This window comes from Pleurodeles waltl, chromosome 12 (assembly GCF_031143425.1).
Source record: "Pleurodeles waltl isolate 20211129_DDA chromosome 12, aPleWal1.hap1.20221129, whole genome shotgun sequence".
NCBI lineage: Eukaryota > Metazoa > Chordata > Amphibia > Caudata > Salamandridae > Pleurodeles > Pleurodeles waltl.
The window spans coordinates 281352841-281378321 of NC_090451.1; the positions used below are offsets into that span (position 1 = coordinate 281352841).

General features: G+C 43.5%; 1 protein-coding gene across 3 annotated transcripts in view; it reads right to left on the minus strand.

Annotated features, from left to right (window-relative positions):
• Positions 1–25481, minus strand: part of DNAAF1 (dynein axonemal assembly factor 1) — a 319527-nt gene that overhangs the window by 227772 nt on the left and 66274 nt on the right. For all 3 annotated transcript variants that reach the window (XM_069216210.1, XM_069216209.1, XM_069216211.1), the window contains exon 6: positions 1606–1697. In XM_069216210.1, the coding sequence (XP_069072311.1) occupies positions 1606–1697 (92 nt within the window). The remainder of the gene's footprint in view (positions 1–1605; positions 1698–25481) is intronic.

Consider the following 25481-nt stretch of genomic DNA (forward strand, 5'->3'; position numbering starts at 1 on the left):
ATAGGGGGGCAGCTAAGCACAGCTCTACCTGCACCTGAATTGGCTGTGACATGTTTTGTCACTGCAACCATCTTGGAGCCAGGGCAGGGGAGGCAGGAAACTCCCTGAACTTCAAAGAACCTTTCTATAAGTTTTGCTACACTCTGCTAGACTGCTACTGTACCTGGAAGAACTGCTTTACTGCCTGGAGCCTGCCTTGAACCCTCAGAAGCCAACCGTTACTGTTGAGCCCTGCATCTTCACCTGCACCCAGGACTTCCAGAAGTGACTTTCATGGCTAGTTTGCTGGCCTCCTGTTCAGTCAGAGCCACAGGGACATAACAGGCTCCCACCATCTTGAACCTTCACCTGGACCCAGCCTGAGTGAGCCTCAAATCCCTAGGAGGGCTCCATCCATTTCTGTACCCTTGGTTATGGTATAAAAGGTGCCAGAGATGGCCAGTTTCCAAAACTGAGAACTTTGGCCAAAAACTGCTTTGTGAACCAGGAGGAGACTGGGACCAACCTGCTTGCCTATCCCCCGAGGTGCATCGCTGGTCGGATTGACTTTGCGGCTTCATCCGCCAAGTTCTCCACAGCAGCAAATCAGTTTCAATGGTCCTTTCCCAAAGGGGTAGCTGACCTTGTGGAACTGTCTATAGCCTTCTGCTTCGGCCGGCTGTAGATTTTCGACTTCCATCTCAAGGTCCAAGTCCGTTGGTAAAAATCTTCACCGTGACTCTGCTCCAAGGCTATCCGACGACGATGCTCCCTCCTCGGGCACTTCTGCAACCTTGCCCTGCTGAACTTCTACCTTCTAGGATACTTTTCCGTCAAAAAATGTCCAAGTCCAGCGGCAAGTGCTGACCGGGCCCAATCCACATTGTGTATCCAAACCACACTCCATCGCAGTCGGCTCAAAAACGTGACTTTTCCCTGGTCTAGCGCGACCAGATGTCTGCGGTTGATGCTCTTCTCTTTTAGGCACTATTTTGAACCTAAAACTTTAAAAATTCGTAACTCTGGGATCTACTGATTGGCTATTTGTTTTTTGGGTGCCAAATAATTTATGAAAATGTACTCTAGTTTTCTAAATTGGTTTGGGATTTTTTTGTGCTGTGTTTTCACTTTATTGCTGTTTATGTACTGCATAACTACTTTACACATTCCCTCTAAGTTAAGCCTAACTGCTTTTTTGTACCAAACTGCCCAGGGTCAAGCAAAGGTTAATGTAGTGACTTTTTTGCGTTTTACCCCGCAAGGGATTGTGGCTGTTGCTTGACCAGATTTCACACCCCAATCAACGACCCAATTTCTCACAACCCTGTACAGTGTTCTTCCGCCTTTTGGCTACACTCGCACTATGGGAATACTATACACAGATATAAATATAATACATTTTGTAGAATTTTAAGTAATTTCAATGGATATTTTTAAACTCCCAATTAAAGAAGGTTACACACAATATGCAATTAGACCAATAATCTGCATTGGGTGTTAGATAGATTTACAACAATTATGTGACTATAGATATGAGCTAGGCAGCATAGGTGTCAGTAGCAGATTACTACACATTGGGGTCATACACAATAATGCAACAAGCTCTCTATAGGAAAATGGACTTACCTTTATAGTGAAGGTAGAGTGTGTCATTCAAGTATGGAGTACAATACAGTTTGTGCTGCTTGCAGTGGTCACGGAGAAATTTTTTTGTAATCCTGAAATATAAATAACCTTTTTTGAGTCCTATTAAACTTAAATATGTGGAACAATGCCATAACAATTTATAAAGTAACGAAACAGGATTTAAAAGCCTGTATGATTTACGATGCAGGCAACTGAGAAATCAAACATAAGTTACTTTCAGCCTGGCAGCTACCAGATGGGACTCTGAAACATAGGTCCTTATATCTTTTCAAACAACATGGGTCAAAACCATAAAATATATGGATAAAAACTGAAACTATGCAAACTGTACAGGGGGATTCATAACCTCAAGGGAGTTAGGTAATGGAAGAGCCAGTGTTCAGTTTTTATGACACACTTTTCAATCAATCAATCGGGATTCCTGGAGAGCGTGGCTAATCACCCTTTCAGGTCTCAAGGCGCTGGATGGAGGGGGTGTTGCAGCTCAGTCGAAGCGCTAGGTGGCAGGTTCAGTCAAAGAGCCAGGTCTTGAAGTCCTTGCTGAATTGAGGCATAGAGGGAGACTGCCTGAGATGAAGAGGGAGAGAGTTCCAGGTCTTAGCAGCAAGGTAGGAGAAGGATCTTCCTTGGGCTGTGGCCTTGCGGATCTGTGGGATGGTGGCCAGGGCCAGGTGAATGGAGTGGAGCTGTCTTGTGGGCGTGTGAAAGGCGAGGCGGTGGTTGAGGTATGCAGGTTGTGGAGGGTCTTGTTGGCGTGCGGGAGGAGTTTGAAAAAGGATTCTTTTGCTGATCGGGAGTCAGTGGAGGTCTCTCAGGTACCCAGAGATATGGCTGAAGCTAGGGATGTTCTGGATAAGTCTAGTGGCGGCATTCTGGATTCTTTGCAGCTTCTTTTGAAGCTTCTGGGAGGTACCAGCATAGAGTGTGTTGCCGTAGTCGAGTTTCCCGGGTGACTGTTCTTCTGGATTCGACAGGGATGCACTTGAAGATCTTTCGGAGCAGGCGGAGCGGGTGGAAACAGGAGGATGTTGACTTGGTGGTTCATAGAGAGCGAGGAGTCGAGGATGATGCAAAGTTTGCGAGCGTGGTAGGTCGGTGTCGGGTGGGGGGGCAGGGGCTATGAATGCTGTGGACCACCAGGAGTCGTACCACGCGGAGGGAGTGGTGCCCAAAATGAGGACTTCTGTGTTGTCGTAGCTAAGCTTGAGGCAGCTGTCTTTCATCCTGGTGGTGACTGCCTTCATCCCGTTGTGGAAGTTGTTCTTCACAACCGGACTGAAGGATCATCGTTGAGAGAGAGGATCAGCTGAGTTTCGTCAGCGTAGGAGACAATGTTGAGTCTGGGGTTTCTGACGATGTCTGCTAGCAGGTCCTGTAGCTGTTGAAGAGGATGGGGCTCAAGGAGGAGCCCTGGGGACACCGAAGCTGAACTCTGCAGGTTCGGATGTGAACAGTGGGAGCCTGACTCTCTGGGTTTGGCCGGTGAGGAAGGAGAGGATCCATTCCAGGGCTTTGCCACAGATGCAGGCGTCATGGAGTCTTGTGCAGAGGGTGTGGTTGGAGACGGTGTCGGAGGCAGCCAAGAAGTCCAGGAGGATGAGGGCTTCGGCTGATAGTTGTGATAGTAAGACCTTCATTGCACAATTCTTTCAGGGAAAAATAAAATCAATAAAAGTAAAGGGTATACAATACAAACATTTCTGAAGTTGAGAAACATGAAAGTTTTAAAGTCTGCACTGTAAGTCTCTTTATTCAATCACAAGAGAAGTGATAGATTACGGGAAGGGCAGAAATATGTAAAATCCTACCAATGTAGTTTCCATCGCATATTCCTACCTTTGTTTCATCACACCACTCCTCAGCAAGGAGATTATATTCACTTCAGGTTTACCTGGAGCCAACTAAAATATGTTGCTAAATTATCCTCAGCCTACTTCAACTTTTTTAGGCTCCTTTTTATGCTTAGCTACTGACAGCTTTAGCTGCTCAAGCTAAGCATATCAACCTAATCTTTAGCCTTCAGCTTCAAATTTCTTCAAACTTATAGAGCATTTTGAAACTTTCACTTTTACATTTTATTCTATTAATATTATTTAACTTTAAAAACAATCTTGGACCCCCTAAGTACACGTGAGATTACAAACTACTAACATGGACTTTAAGATGAATTTCATCTGAATGGAAAGCCACTGGAGTGTTTTAAAGAGGTAGTGGCACACAACACTGCTGACCACACTGATCAGACAATTCTGTGGAAAAGATTATCCAATTGCTTCTCGCCTTCTGCAGTCAACTATATCAGATCTGGTCAGTTGAGTTGTCTGTGTGCCACTTGCCTTGTGACACTCAAAAAATCCTTTCCCTCAAGCCTGCTTTTCACACGTGTGGCCCTTGGCCAAGCAACTTGGCAAGTATCAGATATATTTCCAAATGTATGTGGGGACAACTCGCACATTCTATTTTAGTTAGACAACCCACCAAATAATACCACCAACATCACCTTTTGTCAGGACCACATGATTGACTGGATGAGTAAGAGCTTCCTCTGTATGAAGGGAGCTAAAATTGAGATCCTTTATATGTGGAAACCAAACTTGTGGTGTTTGGACAAAATATCAAGTTGCAAATATATCGGGAGACACAAACATTGTAAAAAAAAACATATTGTGACACAAAAATATCATGTTGCACAAAATATCGCTGTCAAGAACATTGTTTTTTTCTGTAAAAACTTTTGTTTTTAAGAATATTGTTGTTTTTATATTGTTTTCAATATTATAGTTGTAAAGTGTAAGGAAATGGCTCCCTGTTGCAGTTACCCCCCACTTTTTGCCTGATACTGATGCTGACATGACTGAGAAGTGTGCTGGGACCCTGCTAACCAGGCCCCAGTTCCAGTGTTTTTTCACCTAAAATGTACCATTGTTTCCACAATTGGCACGCCCCTGGCACACAGATAAGTCCCTTGTAAAAGGTACCAGTGGTACCAAGGGCTCTGTGACCAGGGAAGGTCTGTAAGGGCTGCAGCATGCGTTGTGCCACCCTTAGGGACCCCTCACCTAACACAGGCACACTGCCATTGCAGATTGCCTTTTTCTCCCCACCAACACACACAAAGTCGACATGGCATCCCCCTCAGGATGCCATGCCCACAAAATACTGCCTGTGGCATGGGTAAGTCACCCCTCTAAGGCAGGGTGCACTATACCACAGGTGAGGGCATACCTGCATGAGCAATATGCCCCTACAGTGACTAAATCTATTCTTAGACATTGTAAGTACAGTGTGGCCATACCACCAGTCAGGACAGGCCCTAAGGAGCCCTGAGCTGAGGTGACCCCTGCCTTTAGAAATCCTCCATCTTGGTTTTGGAGGATTCCCCCAATAGGAATAGGGATGTGCCCCCCTCCCCTCAGGGAGGAGGCACAAGGAGGGTGTAGCCACCCTCAAGGACAGTAGCCATTGGCTACTGCCCTCCCAGACCTAAACACACCCCTAAATTTAGTATTTAGGGGAACCCAGAATCCAGGAAATCAGATTCCTGCAACCTTAACCAGAAGAAGGACTGCTGACCTGAAGCCCTGCAGTGAGGACGGAGACGACAACTGCTTTGGCCCCAGCCCTACTGGCCTGTCTCCCAACTTCGAAAAAAACTACAACAGCGACGCATCCAACAGGGACCAGCGACCTCTGAAGCCTCAGAGGACTGCCCTGCAACCAAGTACCAAGAAACTCCCGTGAACAGCAGCCCTGTTCAACAATCTGCAACTTTCTTGCAACAAAGAAACGACTTTGAAGACTTCACGTTTCCCACCGGAAGCGTGAGACTTTTCACTATGCACCCGACGCCTCCGGCTCGAGCAGCAGAAAACCAACACTACAGGAAGGACTGCCCGGCGACTGCGAGCCCGTGAGTAGCCAGAGACGACCCTCCTGAGCTCCCACAGCGACGCCTGCAGAGGAAATCCAGAGGCTCCCCCTGACTGAGACTGCCTGTAACAAGGGACCCGACGCCTGGAACCAACACTGCACCCGCAGCCCCCAGGACCTGAAGGAACCGAACTCCAGTGCAGAAGTGGCCCCCAGGTGACCCTCTGCCTAGCCCAGGTGGTGGCTACCCCGAGGAGCCCCCCCTGTGCCTGCCTGCATCGTTGAAGAGACCCCCAGGTCTCCCTATTACTTCCTATACAAAACCTGATGCCTGTTTGCCCTCTGCACCCGGCCGCCCCTGTGCCGCTGAGGGTGTACTTTCTGTGCCTGCTTGTGTCCCCCCTGGTGCCCTACAAAACCCCCCTGGTCTGCCCCCTGAGGACACTGGTACTTACCTGCTGGCAGACTGGAACCGGGGAACCCCTGTTCTCCATAGGCACCTATGTGTTTTGGGCACCTTTTTGACCTCCGCACCTGAGTGGCCCTGAGCTGCTGGTGTGGTAACTTTTGGGTTGCCTTGAACCCCCAACGGTGGGCTGCCTATGCCCCAGGACTGAGATTTGTAAGTGTTTTACTTACCTCCTAATCTAACCTTTACTTACCTTCCCCAGGAACTGTTGATTTTTGCACTGTGTCCACTTTGAAAATAGCTTATTGACATTTTTACAAAGACTGTATGTGATATTGCTTTTATTTAGAGTTCCTAAAGTATCTAAGTGAAGTACCTTACATTTAAAGTGTTTACTGTAAATCTTGAACCTGTGGTTCTTAAAATAAACTAAGAAAACATATTTTTCAATATAAAAACCTATTGGCCTGGAGTAAGTCTTTGACTGTGTGTTCCTCATTTATTGCCTGTGTGTGTACAACAAATGCTAAACACTACCCTCTGATAAGCCTACTGCTCGACCACACTACCACAAAATAGAGCATTAGAATTATCTACTTTTGCCACTATCTTACCTCTAAGGGTAATCCTTGGACTCTGTGAACACTCTTTCTTACTTTGAAATAGTATATACAGAGCCAACTTCCTACATAAAGATATTGTTTTTTGAGTAGTTTACTGTGTTGTAGTTCAGATGGATTGAGTATTGATCTTCATTAACCTGCACTCTTTTTGATTAGGGAGAACCTGGAATTAAAACCTTGGCTCCTTTGTGAATTGGGGACAATCTCTATAGCTCCCTTTAAAAAAAGCATGAGAATTTCCATTTGCAGATCCTTCAAATGTAGATGATGTTTCTTTCTTCGTGGACAAGCTGGGGGTCTCTGGATGAACTCCAACATCTGGTCTGATTGGACAATTTGTCTGAAGTTATGTTCTTCCATGCGGGAGCTAAAAGGGAAATTCTACCCCCTCCACAACTTCTGAGGACCAGACTGAACAAAGGGTACGAGCTTCGGAGTCAAGATATTTTCTGTTGGTCATAAGTTTGTACCTGCGAAGAACCTCTTTTCTTTCTGGAAGACCTACCGTAAGGTTGTCTTTGGTTTCGATTTAAGGAGTATCCTTGATTGTATCCAGACTGTCTTTGAGGATAATATGAACATCCCTGACATCCATACCGACTGAATCCTGCTCTGAACTTTTGTGATGTTCCTGAGCCACGAAAAGTAGATGTCCCATATCTGCTTTGCTGCAAAAGTCCTAACGCCTTTGTTGTGTTAGTTTCAGTTTTAAGGCCTTGCAAGCTTCATTAACATATTTCCCAAAAAAGAGTGTGGCATCAAAAGGCATATCTAGAATTTTAGATTGGATATCGGTACAGAAGGCTGTGGATTTTAACCAGCCTTGTCTCCTTACTACAGTACCTCCTGCCAATTGGCAAAAATCGTATTCAAGGCATTCATTGCAACCACCGCCATCACCTTCGTGAAGACTCGAGGTGCCGAAGTAAGACCAAACAGACGGACCACAAACTGATAGTGTTGCGACCCCACTACAAACCGGAGATACTTCCTGTGCGACTTGAGGATCGGGATATGAAAGTAAGCATCCTGCAAGTCGACAGACACCATCCAATCTCCTTCATTCAATGCCAAAAGAACCTGTGCTAGGGTCAGCATTTTGAACTTCTCCTGCTTGAGGAACCAATTCAAAATCCTCAGGTCCAGGATTGGCCTCAACGACCATCCTTTTTGGAGATCAGGAAATATCTTGAATAACAGCCCTGACCTCTCTCCTGCTCTGGAACCAACTCTATTGCCCCTTTCGACAAAAGGATTAGCACTTCCTGTTGTAGTAAAAGAAGATTGTCTTCCGAACAGAAGGATGGGCGGGGAGGGATGGGAAGGGGTAACTCTTAAAAGGGAAGAGTATAACCTTTCCCCACAATATCGGTGACCCAGGAGTCTGATTTTATTGACTCCCACATGTGAAGAAACTGAGACAGTCTCCTCCCTACAGGAGATGCATGCAAAGGGAGTGATGGAGGACTAAGGCTGCTTTCCCTGCTGCACCCCTCCGGAGGAAGAGGAAGAGGCAGAGTGCTGATGGGTGGCCCCTCTGGTAAGAACTCTACCCCTTCCCCTAAATGATCTATATGGGTGAGCTGTAGTAGGTTGCTGTCCTGCTGCCTGGAATCTCCCTCGAAAGGAAGAGCCACGCCCAAACCCCCTAAACCTCCTAGACGATCTCAAGGAAGCGGAGGCAGAAACTTGTAAGCCCAAGGATCTTGCCGTGGCCCTACTCTCTTTGAACCGCTACAAGGCAGAGTCAGCTTTTGTCCCAAACAGTTTATCCCCATCAAAGGGAGGATCGAATAGGGTTGTCTGCACATCGGAAGAGAATCCTGAATACCGTAGCCAGGCATGCCAACTTGACGCTATGGACGTGCTTATAGCCCTGGCCACAGAGTCAGACGTATCAAGCCCAGATTGGATAACCTCGGTCGCCGCCGCCTGAGCGTCCGCCACAAGGTTAAGCACCTCCTGAGACACTGCAGAGTATGTCTTGGCCTCCTCCATGAGAGCATAGATGTACCTGCCCAGGATACAGGTAGCATTTGTTGACTTGAGGGCCATGCTGCATGAAGAGAATGCCTTTTTAGCAGATTGGTCCATTCTCTTGGACTCCCTGTCCGCAGGGACCCCTGGAAAAGATCCTGGAGTAGAGCGTGAGGAGCATGAAGCCTGCACCACCAAACTCTCCGGAGTCAGATGTCTGGACAAGAACACTGGTTCTCCAGGAGCCACCCGATACCTCCACGCAACCGACCTATTTACTGCAGTAGAAGTCACAGACTTCTTCCACACCTCCATTATTGGGTCAATGAGCGCTTCATTAAAAGGAAGAAGCGGCTCTGCCACAGCTGAAGAAGGATGCAAAACCTCCATAAGAATGTTCGTCTTAACATCCGCAGCTGGAAGAGGAAGGTCAAGAAAATCCGCCGCCTTCCTAACTACCGAATGGAAAGAGGCAGCCTCCTCGGTGTACTCCCCCTGAGATGCCAAGTCCCACTCCGGGGAAGTGTCCAAACCACTAGCAGTGTCCAAGCCCTGCAGGTCTCCCAGGGGCTCCACAATCTCACCCTCTTCCAAGAGCTGCTTCTCATACTCCTGCTCCTCAAGCAGCTGCAGAGCCAATCTCCTGGAGCGGAGCCTGTATTCTATCCTTGGCGTTGATAAGGCATCTGCCGACGCCGAAGACCTCGGACGGCGTCGACCATCGGATTCATTCGACGCCGGATCCATCGGCGCCGTAGGCTTCTTCAGTGTAGATGAAAGCTGCAGAAAAGTAATCGGTGCCGGGGCAGCAGATGTGGTCGGCGTCACAGGCCTTCTAGGCGACGCCAATGGTACAGGTGCCGAACCAGCACTTCTCGAAGGAAGGAAAGGCATGAAGGGCGTCGGTCTGTATGGAGCCGGAACACCCATGTCATAAGCCAATGAACCTGAAGGTCCTGAATGACCACCTCCCGGAGCCATGGTGGCAAAAATGTCACAGGGTCTGTGCCTGGCGCTGGGAACGCCGGATATCTTTGCGGAGCCGGTGCCTGAGGCGACGCCAGCGTTGGTTCGGGCCTCTCCGTCTGCGCCGGAGAGACCGCCGGATCCTGGTGAGGATCGACTTCGAAGACCGACAGTGGAGACGGCGGAGAAGTAGGAGTCGTCCGAGGCGGAGGTGTCACAGTCGGACTAACCTCCCAAGTCATTCGGCGTCGAGCTGATGGCGACCTCGAGCGGGAACGGTCCTTACTCGACCGGCACCGTGAATCATGCCGCCGCCGCGAGTCTCGATGATGCCTGTGGGATTTTGACGACTTGGAAAAAGACCTACGACGATGATGTCTCTCCCTCTTCTTCGACCTTGCCAAGAACAACTTAGCCTCCCGCTCCTTGAGAGCCTTCGGATTCATGCGCTGACATGAACTGCACGCTTTGACCTCATGGTCAGAGCTCAGACACCACAAACAATTCTCGTGTGGGTCTGTGACCGACATTCGGCCGCTGCACTCCCTACAGGGTTTAAAACCCGACTTCCGTGGCTGAGACATTGTGACACACAAAGTGAAACAGTAGCTCCCTGGTAGCCTCGAAGAAAAAACCATTACTCGAAGGCACGGAAAAAAGGGAACTGACGTCTGCACGTCGACGAGGACCTCTTATTGCCTGGATGACGTCATACGGCGTCGCATGGGAGTCGGGCAATTGTGACGTCATTGTCGACGTGCAGAGCTAGAAGAAAATTTCCGTTGGATGCTGGCACATGGGGAAAATTCTTTAGGTGAGGAATCCACAGGTAGTTGTATCCATCAGAAGCCTTTGTTGTATTAGTTTCAGTTTTAAGGCCTTGCAAGCTTCATTAACACATTTCCCCAAAAAGAGTGTGCCATCAAAACGCATATCTAGAATTTTAGATTAGATGTCGGTACAGAAGGCTGTGGATTTAACCCAGCCTTGTCTCCTTAGTACAGTACCTCCTGCCAATTGGCAAAAATCATATTCAAGGCATTCATTGCTGAGTCAAAGAAGAAGTTAGGTCTCCTTCCTTTAGGATAGCTCTAGCATTTTCCTCTTAACCTCAGGAATAAGTTGCAGTAATGGAGGACTGTCATGTCACATCTGAGAATCATTACGAACTAGAATTGCCAGGCTATTGGCTGTCTTAATAGAGGATGCTGCCATAGAGGAAATTGTTTGATCCAGATTGTCAATGGGTTTGCTATCCTTGTCTGGCAGACTAGATGATTGTGTATTGAAGTCTTGGTTCTTTGAGCTGCTGAAGCAATTACTGAATCCAGTCTAGTATTGTCACAACTCCATCTTGTGCCCTATGTGCTGTGGACTTTACTCGTTGGGCTTATGTCACCTTTTCCTTGTGGCATCTCTCTGTCCTGAGCACTTCAAGTCATCCTTCCCTAGGGGCGCCTTCCTGTCTCTAGCATGGCATGATTCCCCTCCCAGGAAGCCTGAATCACTGACCCTCCTGTTCTGTTGCTAAGCAAATTTAGTCTGTCTGTTTCACCTGCGGGTTATCATGTGTCTTTTTAGGATAAGTTATGCTTCCATTCTGACCTATTGAACTGTACCATCATGCACTTGGGGTTCCGTTAAATTTAGTAATTGTTTCCAATTACCCTTTGCACCTGCCACCTACAAGGGTTCATATCTGTTGTATGTAACATGTGGTGCTCCCCAGGTTTATTGGAATATTCCACGCTTCCAGGTGGGTGGGACACATGTTCTGGAATACTCTTTTCTACCAGCATAAACACCCCTCTGAACCTGCATCGGTGTTTGCCCTCGTTGCAGTTCTGAGTAAGCATTGTCCCTGCACTCACCTCCAGAGTCACCTTGAACTTCCAGCACTCTAGTCTTCCAAGTCTTCCTGATGATCCTGTGAGCCTGACTTCTACTATGCTTTTCGCGTCTTCTTTCATGAGCTACCATTCCATCTACTCTTGAGCTTTTTGAACTGAGTGTCCTGTTGTCTTTGGGTTCCAGTTAAAGTACTAGATAAGGCTAAGTACTTTCCCTTCAGGTTAGTGCGCACTAACCCATAGGTTAGCAAATAATTCAAAGACTGATTTCTATGAAGGTGTGAGCATGTTTCCGGACACTGGACATTAACCCCCATGAGGCCAAGTGCTTTGGACTCTTTCATTGCAGCGTTCTGACATCCATTGTACCTGAAATGAAAGTTTGCCACTGTATTTCTTGACAAGTTGTAACTAGTATTTTAGGAGAAACTTCTAGAGCGTGTAGTTGTATTTGAGTTTGAATCTGAACCCTGTATGTTCTGGAGTGCCAAGAAATATTTGGTTTATTCTTGAAATGGTTTCTGTTCTCTCTCATGCAATATTTATGATGAAGTCTGTTAGTGTACATATTGTATAAACAATTGATAGATCATTTAGAGTTGAGAACATATGGGTAACATTGCCTTTTGTTGTTTCTAGTGTTTCATACCTGCATAAAGATAGCGGCGTCCAGGCAGTCCTGAACCTTCTAGGCAGTCCACAAGACAGTAGATCAGCCCTCTTCAGTGACAAGTTCATCTTATTTGTTTATACCTGTAATACGGCACGGGAATGCACCGGGACTTCCAACATGGCCGCCGCAGTGAACCAACAAACCCCACACCAGCCGTGCAGGAGAAAATATCGGCATCAACCGTCGAAATAAAAGAAGGACTTTCTGAATGGAACGCCGTCAGAGGGAAGGAGGAGAGCATGATCTGGGAAGAAGACGGCAAGCGAGAACCAGGACGTGAGACCCCATGTAGGGACCACCCACGTCCAGGAGAAGGAAGGACCAGAGCGCCAAGCAAGCAAAGGAATTAAGCCACTCTAGAAGCGCTGCGTGTAAGTCCAGCAAGCCCCAAGAAGGAGTGGACGTTGTGACCCCCAAAGCCACGACCCACGAGGGTTGCTCTCCCAGGTTGTAGAGCACCCAGTGGAGGGCACTATCACTAGAGCACCAAAAGGGACAGCAAACCCCCTAACCTGATCTGGTATTATTTACTTCTGTTCAAGAGCTGCAACACCATCCTTTGAGGGCTGTGAAGATGCCAGCTGGCGGACGAGCTGCAATTGGGAACGTTCCTGGGAAACCCTGGCGACAAGAGAAAGGAGCAAAGCACAGACGTATTTTTCTAATGATTACTGACTGCCTCCTATTTAGGACCCCGCTTGCATAATAAAGCACATAAACAATCAGCAAACTGCCTGGTGGGCTGCCAGATCTCAATCCCTTTCCCCCTTCCACCTGGAGGCAGTGGGTGAATAAGGGCGATCTTGCTTTTGTCCAGTAAAATCTTGCTTTTGTTCAGTCCCTCTCTCGGGTGAGACTGGAAAGCCCAGCACTGTCTTCGCGATTAGAACCAGGTGAGTGAGTGACAAGTATGACCAGTGAGGCAAGCATGAGCTGAATCTGGGGCCTTATATTTTTTTCTCCAGACAAGGTAGCACCACTGGAACAGTAGCAGGAATCGCCATTCATTTTAAACCTTCTGGCCAGACATGATCAAGTATGGGTATAAACTTAACATATTTCTGAGGTCATTCTTTAAAATAAAGAAAGCATGGTTGATCTACGGACGTCATTGGTATGTTGAATTTCCTGGCAGCTCTTTCAATTAATGAATGAAATTTAGAGATATGATTTGTGTAATTCTGTGGAATTGGCACATCATTTCCACTTGGGACAATGAATTCTCCCCCATTATTATCTGTTCCATCGCCGGCTAGTGGTAGCTCTCCTTCAATATCAGAATATATTGAACCATTAGAACATCCTCCATGTCTTTGCCATGGACAGATTCCATTGGCGTTAGAGGGTGAGGAAGCAGCGATGGGTGCCAAGGATGATAAAATGGTAAAGGAGTGGGCTGAGTAGGTAGCAGGATAGGTATAGCAGGTAATCCCATGTTAGGATTATTATTCGGTCACTGCGGTAATAACTTATTGAAAATACCCATCATCTGTTGCAATGTTGATAAGAAGGCAATCGGCACTTGGACCACATCTGGTTCTCTATAATAATTAGGTGGTCTCAGACTTGTACTTCGTTGTAGGTCTCCTGCTTGTCCATTGCTTCCTCTCCAAAATATGGGACATATCTCAAGTCTAATTGTGTTGGGCTGTAAACTGTCAATGAGGCAAACTCAGTAGCCTCTTCTTCTTGATCAAACTATACTAATTGAATTGGAGGTAAATCTGTCACCCTTAATAGTGAAAAAAAATTCCTCCCATCTTTTACATTGACTGTATGGTTCCCAACAGTGACAATGGTGAATTCATTGTCGACGGTCTGGTCATCATTGTTGACGTTATAGTTATCTACAGTATGGTCATTGTCAATGGTATGGTCGTACTCAATGGTTTCTTCATCGTCAGAATGCTTGATGATGTTGCCCTCGATGGAATGCTCAATGTTGACAATGTCATCATCAACAGAAAGCTTGTTGTCGACGGTGTCACCATCAACAGAATGCTTGCCCTAACGTAAATAGTACCTTCATCGTCGACGACTTCATTGCAGTCATCATTGTTGACGAGGTTTCCTTTGAAGGTAAGCCCTTTAAAAACTTATTCTTAACAACAGGTGAATCTCTGCAGTGCTCAGATGCATACTTATTTGGTTTGTCACCAGAGGAGGTGGATGCAAGCGCTGTATGAAAAAAATCATGCTCTGGACAATGTAGAGGTCTCCTCTTGTGTGCTGCCTTCATTGATGTGCTGGGAGGGGTTCTTCTAATGGAATCTTTCCCTGAGGAGTGGGCATCTCCTTTAGAAGGAGGAAATTTCTCATGAGTAATATTGCCAACCTCCTTTCTTGGTCCTTAAAAGTCTTAGTTGAGAAAGACTAAAAAAATTTGCATTCTGATGCCTGCATTCTGCTGCCTTATGTTTAGGCTAAAGAAAATAAATACACTGAGAGTGTGGGTCGTCAGTGTAAATTTTCTGCCACACGATGAAAAGATGGGGCTGGTTTAAATCCAGGGCAAATCCAAGTAGATACAATTTAAGGTTCACTGAAAGGTTAGACCAGAGTTCTGACAGGGACTACCTCACACACGAAGTGCGGTAGAAATCTGAGCTACAGGAGGCCTCCAGAGGGAGTAGGAGAGCTTAAGCTCCCACAACATTGCCTAAAGTTTGAGTTCTTTCAAATGGGGTAGATGTGCTAATAAATATTCTATGCTTTTTAAGGCCTATGGCCTCTTTTAAACTGTATATAGTAGGCTGTATATATTACACTGTATACTGTTATGTCAGTGCACCAGGGATTCATAGCCTGGTGATGGGCAATGATTCAAGAATATGAATATATAAAAGATCCAATGTTGGAGAACAGTAAATCTAACCCCTCCGAACTTTCCCTACTATTGTGCTATTTGGAGTGGGACTAATAAATGTTACCCATCTAAAGTCCTACACTTTCATTACTGTTGCATAAACTGGAGTGGGAATAGTATATCTACTATTCCAAGACTCCAATGCTTTTTCTAGTATTGGTTAAATATATTTTGTTATTATTATTTGTTTATTTTTAAATTTTTATTATTTGTTTATATTTTTAATTTGTGTCAGTTTTATTTTTTGTAATTTTTTGTGTTTTTTTATATTTTCTATTTAATTTATTTGGGCATTTATTTAATGTTTTATAATTGAATTGTTAATATTTTTTTAAGTTTCATGTTTCAATAAAATATATATGTATATATACATATTTAGATTCTTTTTACAGTAGTAAATTTAATCTCATTTCTCGCTTGTCTGCAAGGGGCCAGGGCTACAGATCCCAACTCCCCCTGAGGTGGGGGAAATTGCTATCACTGTTACCGTGCAATTGGGGACAACTGGGGCAGAAGGCAGCCCCGCTGTGTGGGTCTCATTTCTCGCTTGTCTGCAAGGGTCAGTACTACGGCTCCCAACTCCAGCTAAGGGGAGGGAAATTGCAATCACTGTTAACGCATCAGTCGGGTCTTATGTCTTGCTTGTCTGCAAGGAGCCAGTACTACGGCTCCCAAGTCCACCTGAGGTGGGGGTAATTGCTGTCACTGTTACCACGCCAGTCAGATGCACTTGAGGAGGAAGGTGACCCTGCAGAGCGGGGTACACCCGGGTGTGTCCTTGGCAAAGACCAGGCAAAGAGCAGGCCTGTTTGACCCATTTTTGGCCAGGCGTGGCTGGTCTGGGCCACCCCCCTTTCATCTTCCAATAAGATTGCCTAGTTGATATTTTCCATATAGCTCCTTAAAATGTGAAAAAGGAAATCAGCCAAAATCTGCTACTAAAACTAATCATGTGGCTGCTTCAATCTCAATCATGAACTTCTTTTCAGGGGCAATGAGCATGATTAATAAAGAGATAGTAAATGTGGAGGAAGGACAAGAAACCAGGAAGAAAGCCATCACAGAGGTACTGACTACAGTAGAAGTATATAGGCAGAGCCAGTCGGAGTCCTCAGGAGATCAATTCTCCATCCAAAACCACCCTGACGCCAATACCAATCCTTGTGTCTCTTATGCCTCTTGTTCTCCAATTGGAATTCTCTTAAATTCATTGGTGTCTCCTCCACCGGCAAAAAAGAAAAGGGGAGTAATAAAACAAATAGTATCAAGGAGGTAAACATATAGGCTCCAAGTCTGACTTTTTATGTTCAACCAATAATTGGTGAAATAAATAAAATGGAGTGAATGTTATAAACTGCCAAAGAGGGGATAATGAAGATATTGGGGAAGCTTGAATGCGAAGTGGCGAATGTCTTGGACCAATTACAAAATCATCACAATACTCTCTGCTCCTTTTCCCCAAAAAATGGAGAAACACAGACGGAGTCTGAAGGAAATGTGTCCAGAGGTCCTTAAAAGAAGCATAACAATAGACTCTCATTGTTAAACTCGTGTAACAACCTGAACCCAGAAACAAATCAAATCTCAGGGCAATTCAAAGATAGGCATAGGGCTCAAGTCCAAAGCCAGGATCCTAGAACAATCCCAAATTGAATAATAAGAGTACACTACCCTATTAGGAGTCAAGACCATTCCTTATCTACGCATGCTCTTCGCCTTCCACCAGAATCAAACACCATATGTCGTGATTTTAACAGAGGCCTGGTATGATGCAGTGCATAAGTGGTCGACTGTGGAGAAGGGCGCTCTTGCGCAAACAGCCCATACCCCAAAGTGGGCGACTCTGCTGACAGAGTTCAATCAGCATACAAAGAATGATGACTTGCCCCCATAGCAATGGGAGCATAGCCCACTACCCTCACCATAGCCTGAGATTTAGACCATCTTCTAAAGCATGCACCCCCCTGCCACGCATACTCAATATGGGCCCGTCCCATGGTTAATTACAAATGTTACTTTTTATTCCTTACTACATGCTTACATATCTTCAGATGACACAGTATGCTATTGCTCTCCTTGTTCACTCACTGATTACTGATGTATATTGTTGTTAAATCTACCCCTCGGGCAGCTGTTGAACACTGACTGTCACAAAACATGATGCAGTGGAGTGTTTCTTTCTATGACATGTACTGTAATAGGCATATGCTACTGTTTTATTTTGGAAACACTTCATGAAAATGATTTACAAAACAAAAATGTGATTTTAACCAATGTTCCCATCCTGATTTCAATGAAAAGGGAATCTGGGAGTGAAGTCAAAAATAAAGCTGTAAACTGACCCGCACAAAGGATCTCTACTGTAATTATCCTATTTGAAGAAAATATAATGGTCAGAAGAGCTAATTGGATAGGCCTCTCAAGGAAGTCACAGAAAGGAGACTGCATAATGTTTTACTTTAGGGACCCCTCAATGGTGGGACATGTCCTCTCAAGCCTCCAACATTTAATTCAACAGGGGGGGTTTAAAGCTGTCCCCTACGGTTTTTTTCTACAGACCAGGCTACTTTCTACCAGGCTTAGGAAATCTGACTCTCGAATCCCCAGACCCAAGATTAATCCACTCGCTTTGCTTATAGTGTATAATCAATTTGCCCCCGTCCACCACACCTATCATCATTGGACCAAAAAGATTGACATTCAAATTAACAGGTCTACTCATAATAATGTTTCAGAGCATGTAACAGACCATCTAAGCAAAGTGACTTATGCCATAGAAATTTGTCAGGGGGAAAACGCTCTCTCTAGTTGTGCGGAATGCTCTTCGGACATGATGCTAGTATCTTTGAATGTGGCAAGATTCGCAAGCAAGCTTTTAACTGATGATTGGGCTAACTTAGTGAAGAGCGCACAGCTGATGTGCTTACAGGAAGCATGGTTTAGAAAGCCATTTTATGTGGATGGTTTTAGTTCTTTGTGTACAGATGCTACAAAATCTAGCAAGGGGAGGGCAACGGGTGGCCTCATGGTTCTGATTTCCAATTGTGATCCCTTCATAGTACGCAAAGTATTTATTTCATCACCTTTCTTCCAACTGGTGCTACAGAGTCTAGATAGAAATTCTGATATATTGTTAATAAACTACTATAATAATATATTTGATGCCACAAGAGACAAGGTAATAGAAGCCTTGAAAATTAAATAGAATTATTTTAGTAAGGATGTAGAGTAGGATGTCTGCATAATGTGGGTTGCTGACTTCAATTTGGCGAAATATTCTGTGACTCGAAGAGATATTTGGCCTTCGAGATACACAGGCTGAAGATATTGACCATTGTAAACACTGTTTATATGGCTCAGCTCTAAATAAGCTAATGTTCAAATAAAATAGGCACTTTGTGGACATAAGTAATGCTGGTGATATCCCAAAACCTCACTCTTTTATTGGTAGTAGAAGTCAAAGTAGTACAGATCACAATTTTGTTTCAGACATTTTTAGGGCCACACCTTTAGAATTCCAAGTGGGGGGAAACTGTGCAAGCAATCACAATCTGCGAATTTTAACTTTCCCTGAACTCAATGCGTGAATAAATTAACGGACATTCATCCGGCAGGAGGAATTACCATCAGATTGAACTGGACAGGAGCTGATCCCATGGACTTTGCATCAGGGATAATAAAAGGAAATAAGGGCCACCTCCTTACCATTCTGGATGAAGCAGCTGATAACAAGTCGTTCGCTACTGCCCATGTCCAAATCTCTAAATCAATTAGTGAACATTTAACTGGAGAATTAAGGGTAGTGGATCAAAAGGATGGTTTAATCATAATTGTGCAAAGGCACAGAGAGATTTAATTTAACTGCTTCATGCATATCCAAGGGACTGTGCTGCGCATCATAATAGTAGAATTTGTTATAAAATGGCCCTGAAAGAATGGGAAAAGAACTACAAGCGAAAGTATGGGCAAATTTACTACAGGAAGCACACATAAGGGATAATATATATTATAGAATAGAATATAGAATATATTATTCTGGAAAACTTTAAACGGTCAACCCCCTTAAGGATAACTCTGCACCTAAATAAGACAGCTCAATAATGGAAGAGGCCTGGGTGGATAATTTACTCTCAAATTTATTGTCACCTCTAAACACAGTCAAAGATGAGATTACTTTTATGGATATTTCCCGAATACAGATTGTGTTTTCCATAGAGGAGGTCCATAGAGCCTTAGAAAGATGCCGACAGGGAAAAGCAGCCAGACCCGATCGTATCTGAGTGGGCACCTATAAACACCTTATGGATTTCTGGGTGTCCATGCTTAGTAAGGTATGCAACACAGCTGGCTCGGGTATTATTCCGTCCTCCTGGACAAAGCCTTAATAATTCCAATTTTTAGAAAGGGTCTAGAGGTGACCCCAAATGCTACAGACCCATAACTTTGCTAGACTCTCAGCTAAGATGTTAGAAAGGATTTCCCTTGAAAGATTGGAGTATCAGGCCGAGGATGATAATATAATGTGGCGTGCACAATTTGGTTTTAGAAGAGGATTGGAGACCGTGGAACAATGCCTCAAATTAAAACTTTTAATGAGGAAGTACATTAAGGCTATGGCAGGAAAACTAAGTATGTGTTTCATGGATTTTGGATGTGAGTTTGATACAGTTAAGCATAATTAGTTAGGAAATGTATGACAAATTTGGGGGTCCCTAAAGACAAAATATCACTGCTTGCGCACATGTATAGCAATTTGTCGGTGAGGGTGAGCTATGGATCTCAGGGAGAACTAACCAGACAAATTAAAAATACAAAAAGAAGTACAACAGGGGTGTGTTCTGGCACCATTCCTGTTCTCAATTTACATTAATAAGATAGATGAGACATTACAGTTACTTGATGTTGACACCCTCACAGCAGGTTCACACTCCATACTGATCCTATTTTATGCAGACGATGCTGTCCTCATGGCCCTAACACCAATAAGTCTGCAGAGTCTCAATAATGCATTTGTTAACTTTAGGGAAAACATTAATTTAAACATAAACCTATGGAAAACCTTCACCATGTAATGTGAAAGAAAGAAACAAAACACCCACTCACTCTACATCAAAGGATCCAAGATCTCTAGTACTAAGCACTTTTGTTACTTAGGAATGTATTTCTCCGTATACAGCAGATGGAAATCGCATAGAGGGACAACTGCTGTCAACATGTTGAGGAATAATGAGGGGATTTTTTTTAGATTTGCTACTAAACTTGGGGACAACCGATTAAAAAAATGTTGACTCCTTATAATGTCAAAACGATTTCAGCAGAGACCTATGGGGCAGGGATCTGGGAAGCGGGAGACAATCACGTTTTAAAAAGGCAGAAGAATACATTCCTTAGAAAGCTATTGGCAGTCCCTCACTCAACCGCTGAAACTATGATACATAAGGAGTTTGGTGTTAATCCTATTAAGCTAAAGATATCATAAATACCAAGCTACTGCTACTTTAGCACTTGATATGGTCCAAACCTAAGACTCAACTGACTCAACTAATACTTAAAGATTGTCTAGCTCTGGACCAGACTCAAACATACCTAGGTTACCTTATATCAGGAATAACTTGAAATCTATAGACAATGGGAAAGGAGAATGTGGGAGATGCCAGAGAACGTTCTGCTATTTTAAAAAATGTCTCTAAAACACTGTGCCCTGCCACTGGTGCTCGGGAGAATGAATGTAGGAATTTGACAAAATGCACAGTGAAGAGTTATTACATAGACTTTAGAAATTTGGGACTACAAAAATATTTTAGCTTGGTCTCAAATGACTGTCACAGATTTTTATTAACCAGATTCCATTTTTTAATAATTCACCAGTCAGTTGCCTTCTCGAATTAGAATACCTGGGTCTCTGGTAATGTTAAATATCCATGTGATAAACAATCCATACAGTCAACTCTGCACTTAACTCTCTTTTGCAGCGTTTACCTTGACCTTAGGAAAATAATTTTGAAACCTCTGTTCCTAAGAAAGTGGCTGTATCATTATCAGGAGGCGTTTCAATTTTTAAAGAACATGGAGGTTACTGAGGCTTGTTATGACCTAGTTAATTATTTTGTTTATTTTAAAGCTCTAAGGAAAAGGCTCTCCCTAATCAAGAGATGGCACAACTTTAGAATGATTGGATATGCCCCTCTCCTCCTAGTCATGATCTAATTGTGTGAATTTATTTTAAGAAATTAGGAAAGGTCATTTAATATAATATGTGTATTTTTTCTTTCGAGGACATCTGTCAATTTAAAGGCTATTATAGTTTTAGGAGGTATTCTTACAAGCTTATTTCAAGATGAAATGTAGTATTAAAGGTTTTTAAGGGTAAGTACATAAATGCAATATGATTGTGTGCTTTTATGGTTTGTTAGTATATGAACCAAATAAAGAATATGAATTGAATAGCAACTAAAACAATTAATAGAATGTCAAATATATATTTTAACTATTGTGTTGCACTTTATACACACACATGTTTATATAAGTATATATTTATGTAGTATTAAATATTAGTGGAATTTATAAATTTTACATTAAGTTATATACACAAATATTTCAGATGTGCTACTATATATATATATATATATATATAAAAACGGGTATTTTTTATGTTTTTGGATGATATTAGTGTAAATCAATATTTTATTTTCGATATTTTGTACTTACCATTTTAAGTATAGGGACACAATATTTTGGTAAACAATATTTTCAGGACAATATTTATGTCAAGCAATATTTTTTTACCTTGCTATTGTGTCAGTGATTCCAAACTAATCTCACCACTGTTCACGTGGCCCCATGATCATGCAAGCCCTTCCGCTATTGCTCAAAGGTTTGGGAACCTGCGGACTCTTAACTCGTGTTCAACGCAGTTATCAACAGGATCAATGAATAGTTCTCCCTTCTTCGGAAATCATTTCCATGACTCCAAATTAAGACTCGGAGAGAATTAACAAAAACCCTTTTACGTCATATCTGTGGCTCTTCAACATCATCTATACAGTTCAACCCAAGAAACTCATTTCCAGACTTTAAAGATTACAGAACCAAACGGCCAGAAAGTGCATAAACCTAAAAAAAAATGAGATCACATCAATTCTTTCCTGAAAGTGGACCAATGGCTTCCTGTAGAAGCAAATGTTAAATTTCAGGATTCTCTGCATGGTCCACAAAGTGTACTAGGACAAAGGTCACAATGACCTGCAAACCATGGTTCCAGATTATATTCCAACCAAAAATCTCAATTCATCCTCCATCAACCGGATGAAATAATGATCTTTTAAGGGGATGAAACACAGTGGTAGATGAACAGGGTGCACAGCCCCAAGACTGCAGAATGTCCTTCACCATACAGGGATATCTAGAGCACACCAATGTCAGATCACAAAACTATGGAAAACTGACCTATTTAATTTGTTTTGTAATTGATCCACTTACAGCCAGGGTTTACAGTTAGGCTCACTGCTCAGGCCTCTTCACCTGATGTTCATACTAACTGTTCGAGCAGTCTAAAGTAAGTATCCATATTGTGCGATTCAACATTAAAAAAAATATATCATACTTCTTGACTAATATCTCCACTTATGAGGCCACATCTTGAACTTTAAATGTTACACTAGTTAATCTGACAGAACAAGTTACCATAGTTCACTCTAGGTGTGATCAGTCACATTCCTTTGTCAGGGATGAGACAACACCTGGATCTAAGATGCAAAGTGCAGTGTAGCCTCATACTTCAAGGTTCCTTGCACTTTTTATGGGTAAGGAAACAGGCCTACAGTTTCTGGCTAAAACAGATCCCCATGTAATTTCAGTGGTGGTGGTCTTTCGAACGGCGCCAGGCTGATGGTGTTCTGACCGCCGGATTACAAATTTCCTACAGGGCTGGCGGGGGAGGCAAGGACAGTATAATGGAGCTACTGCCTGCCATGCTACCCTCCCTGCCGGCATGATGGGTGGACTGTGCCTATACACCAAGTCGTGCATGGGACACAGTGAACCCACAGACACCACCGTTTTTTAGGGGTGGCCCACCTGAGCCCTTGCCTCACCCTCCATGGGACCATTACCCCTTGGGCCCTCCGTTTTGGGTTCATTACCTGCCTGACCACCAAGCTTTTAATGGCAGTGGGACCACCATGGAAAGCTTGGCAGTCAAGCAGGTCGTAATGTCCATGGCGGTCCCAATGCCAGCATCTGCAACATTGGCAGCCGCGGTCATGACCGATGTGGTCACCGTCACGCTGAAGATGGTGGTGCCAGAGGTCCATTGGTGGTCTTCTTAGGCAGTCAGACCACCAATCTTGTAATCTGGCAGTCCGACTGCCAAGGTTGTGGCGGTCGGACCGCCAAACTTGTAATGAGGACCATAAACTCTGTGGCAACTACAGCCAATCAAAAAGGTAGCTATGTCTCAATATAGGATTAAAATGAAAGCTATGATTGTAAATGAGAGACACCAAGTGTTCCAGATAAATGTTCAAGAATAGGGCGAGGTGCAGATGAGCATGATTAAGATCTAACTATCCAAGTGCCCTTATGTCATACCTAGTTATTATTTAGATAGACACTACAAACATCAAGGTAAGCAGACGTCTGCACTAATGAATCAGTTTTAACACAAAAATGGGATCTTTAACAAGAATTGAGTGATTCATTGCCAGTGTGATACAGACTTTGACTGAGGTGGCTATTGGCTGCCTGAAAGTGATAGTGCAACTTTTCCTTTATATGACACTGTATGTCACAGGATCCATTTCATTTCATGTTTTCTCCTTTAAACTGAGAATACTGAAACTATTTGAGCAGCAGTTCAGTTTCCTATAGTTCTTAAAACCATTTGAATTTTTAGCTTTATTTAAATTTCACATGTAATATTTTCTTACCAGATAAAAAGGTAAAGAACAAGAAAACGTTGCATCATTGTAGGCACTGTTTGTTTATAACGTAATTTTGCAAGTCGATGCATTCTGGGAGTCAACATAGGAATGGGTATTTTCAAATGTTTATGATTATTAAGGTTATAAGTGAGAACAGCTTTCTCTCTTCTCCAAGTCAGGCGGAAGAAGGTTGAGCTAGGCAGATGTGGCAGGCGCCTATGTTTTTGCCAGATGTCTCATTGCGGCCTTTATGTTATGAAGCTAGAGTCTAGCTGAAAGCAGGGAACAAGAAACATCTTAGAAAAATGCAGAAGGAGTCTTGGCTAATGCTCAGCCAAAGCCTCATGAGATTTCCCTAGTCGAAATTATCAGCGGGTAAAATCGTGTCATGTTTGCCCAGACCTAGTAAAAGTGGATGTGGAAAAAACATAAACAAATTATAACCGAGTGAAGCGAAATTAATGCATAACAACACGTTTTTATTTCCCTGTAGCTAATTTATAATCAGGGACACAATGTGGTCCACATAAAATATAGAAATATATTTCACCTTTAGTTACCAGTGCAAGATGAGATTTTCTTTTAGTTTTTAGAAATTAACAATTCAAAGCAGGCCATGACAAGACATCCTAACCAACATCACAATTTCACCTAAAATGATCCTAATTGCCAGCAGAGGCACTTTTGGAGAAAATATTTCATCAGACTATGGGTAACGCTATTGTGGCAGGTGAAGCATTCACCACCATAGTATTTTGGCAGCCTGACCGCAAAACATAAAATAAGCCTCTCAAAATCTAACACGGAAACAATTTGTGAATCAAAGTATGACTTGAAGGGAACCCAAGATGGCGGCAGCAGGTTAGTGAGGCTCGGAATGTGACGGAGTGGGCCTTCGGAATAAAGTTGCTTTAGGATAATTTGTGGCTGCACAAAATAAAACGAGATAATAAGTCAACTTGTGGCAACAGTTTCCTTGGAGAAAAAGGGTTATTTTCCAGCCTGTCAAGTCAATGAATCTGCTAAGTAGGCAAAGTATTTAAAAGCCTTTCTGAAATGGCTGTAAAGCTCTTTTCCTGACACCGTTGGTAACTTGATAGGTTTTTATTAACAGGAACACACTGAAACAATTCTGAAAAGTACAAAAACATTTATGCATGAGGCATATTTTGGATAAGGCCAATCGATGCATGGGAAAACATTTCTATCAGCTTGTTTATTTTTGTTCTCAGGATTCTTTGTAAGCAAAAAGCCTACACCTTTGTTTGCTTTTTTATAACTGAGGAAATACTTATCTGCCTGTTTTCAATGACACCCCTGCAATGGTGTGGTTTTACCTCTGTGCCTGGCTTGACATGCAATCTCTTTAATGCTCTATATTAATTATTCCAGTAGATATGGGGTTATTGCCTTCGTCACATTCTTGGCAACAGTTTAAGGAATACTTGTGCCTACCTTGCTACACTTTTATTTCTGGATTGCAAAGTCATTCATGGTCCAATATATTGCTGGGTACCACTCCTTCATAACATTGATCCTGTCTCTTCATTGGTTACCAAGTTCAGGGTGAGAGCCCTTACCTTGAATCGTTTTGGCATTGCTATTAACTTGTTATTGTTAGAGAGGTTTGGCATATGCTATTCTTTCTTGTGACAGAGTGGAAAGATCGCAAAGGGAGAGAGCTGGCTTTGAACCTACTT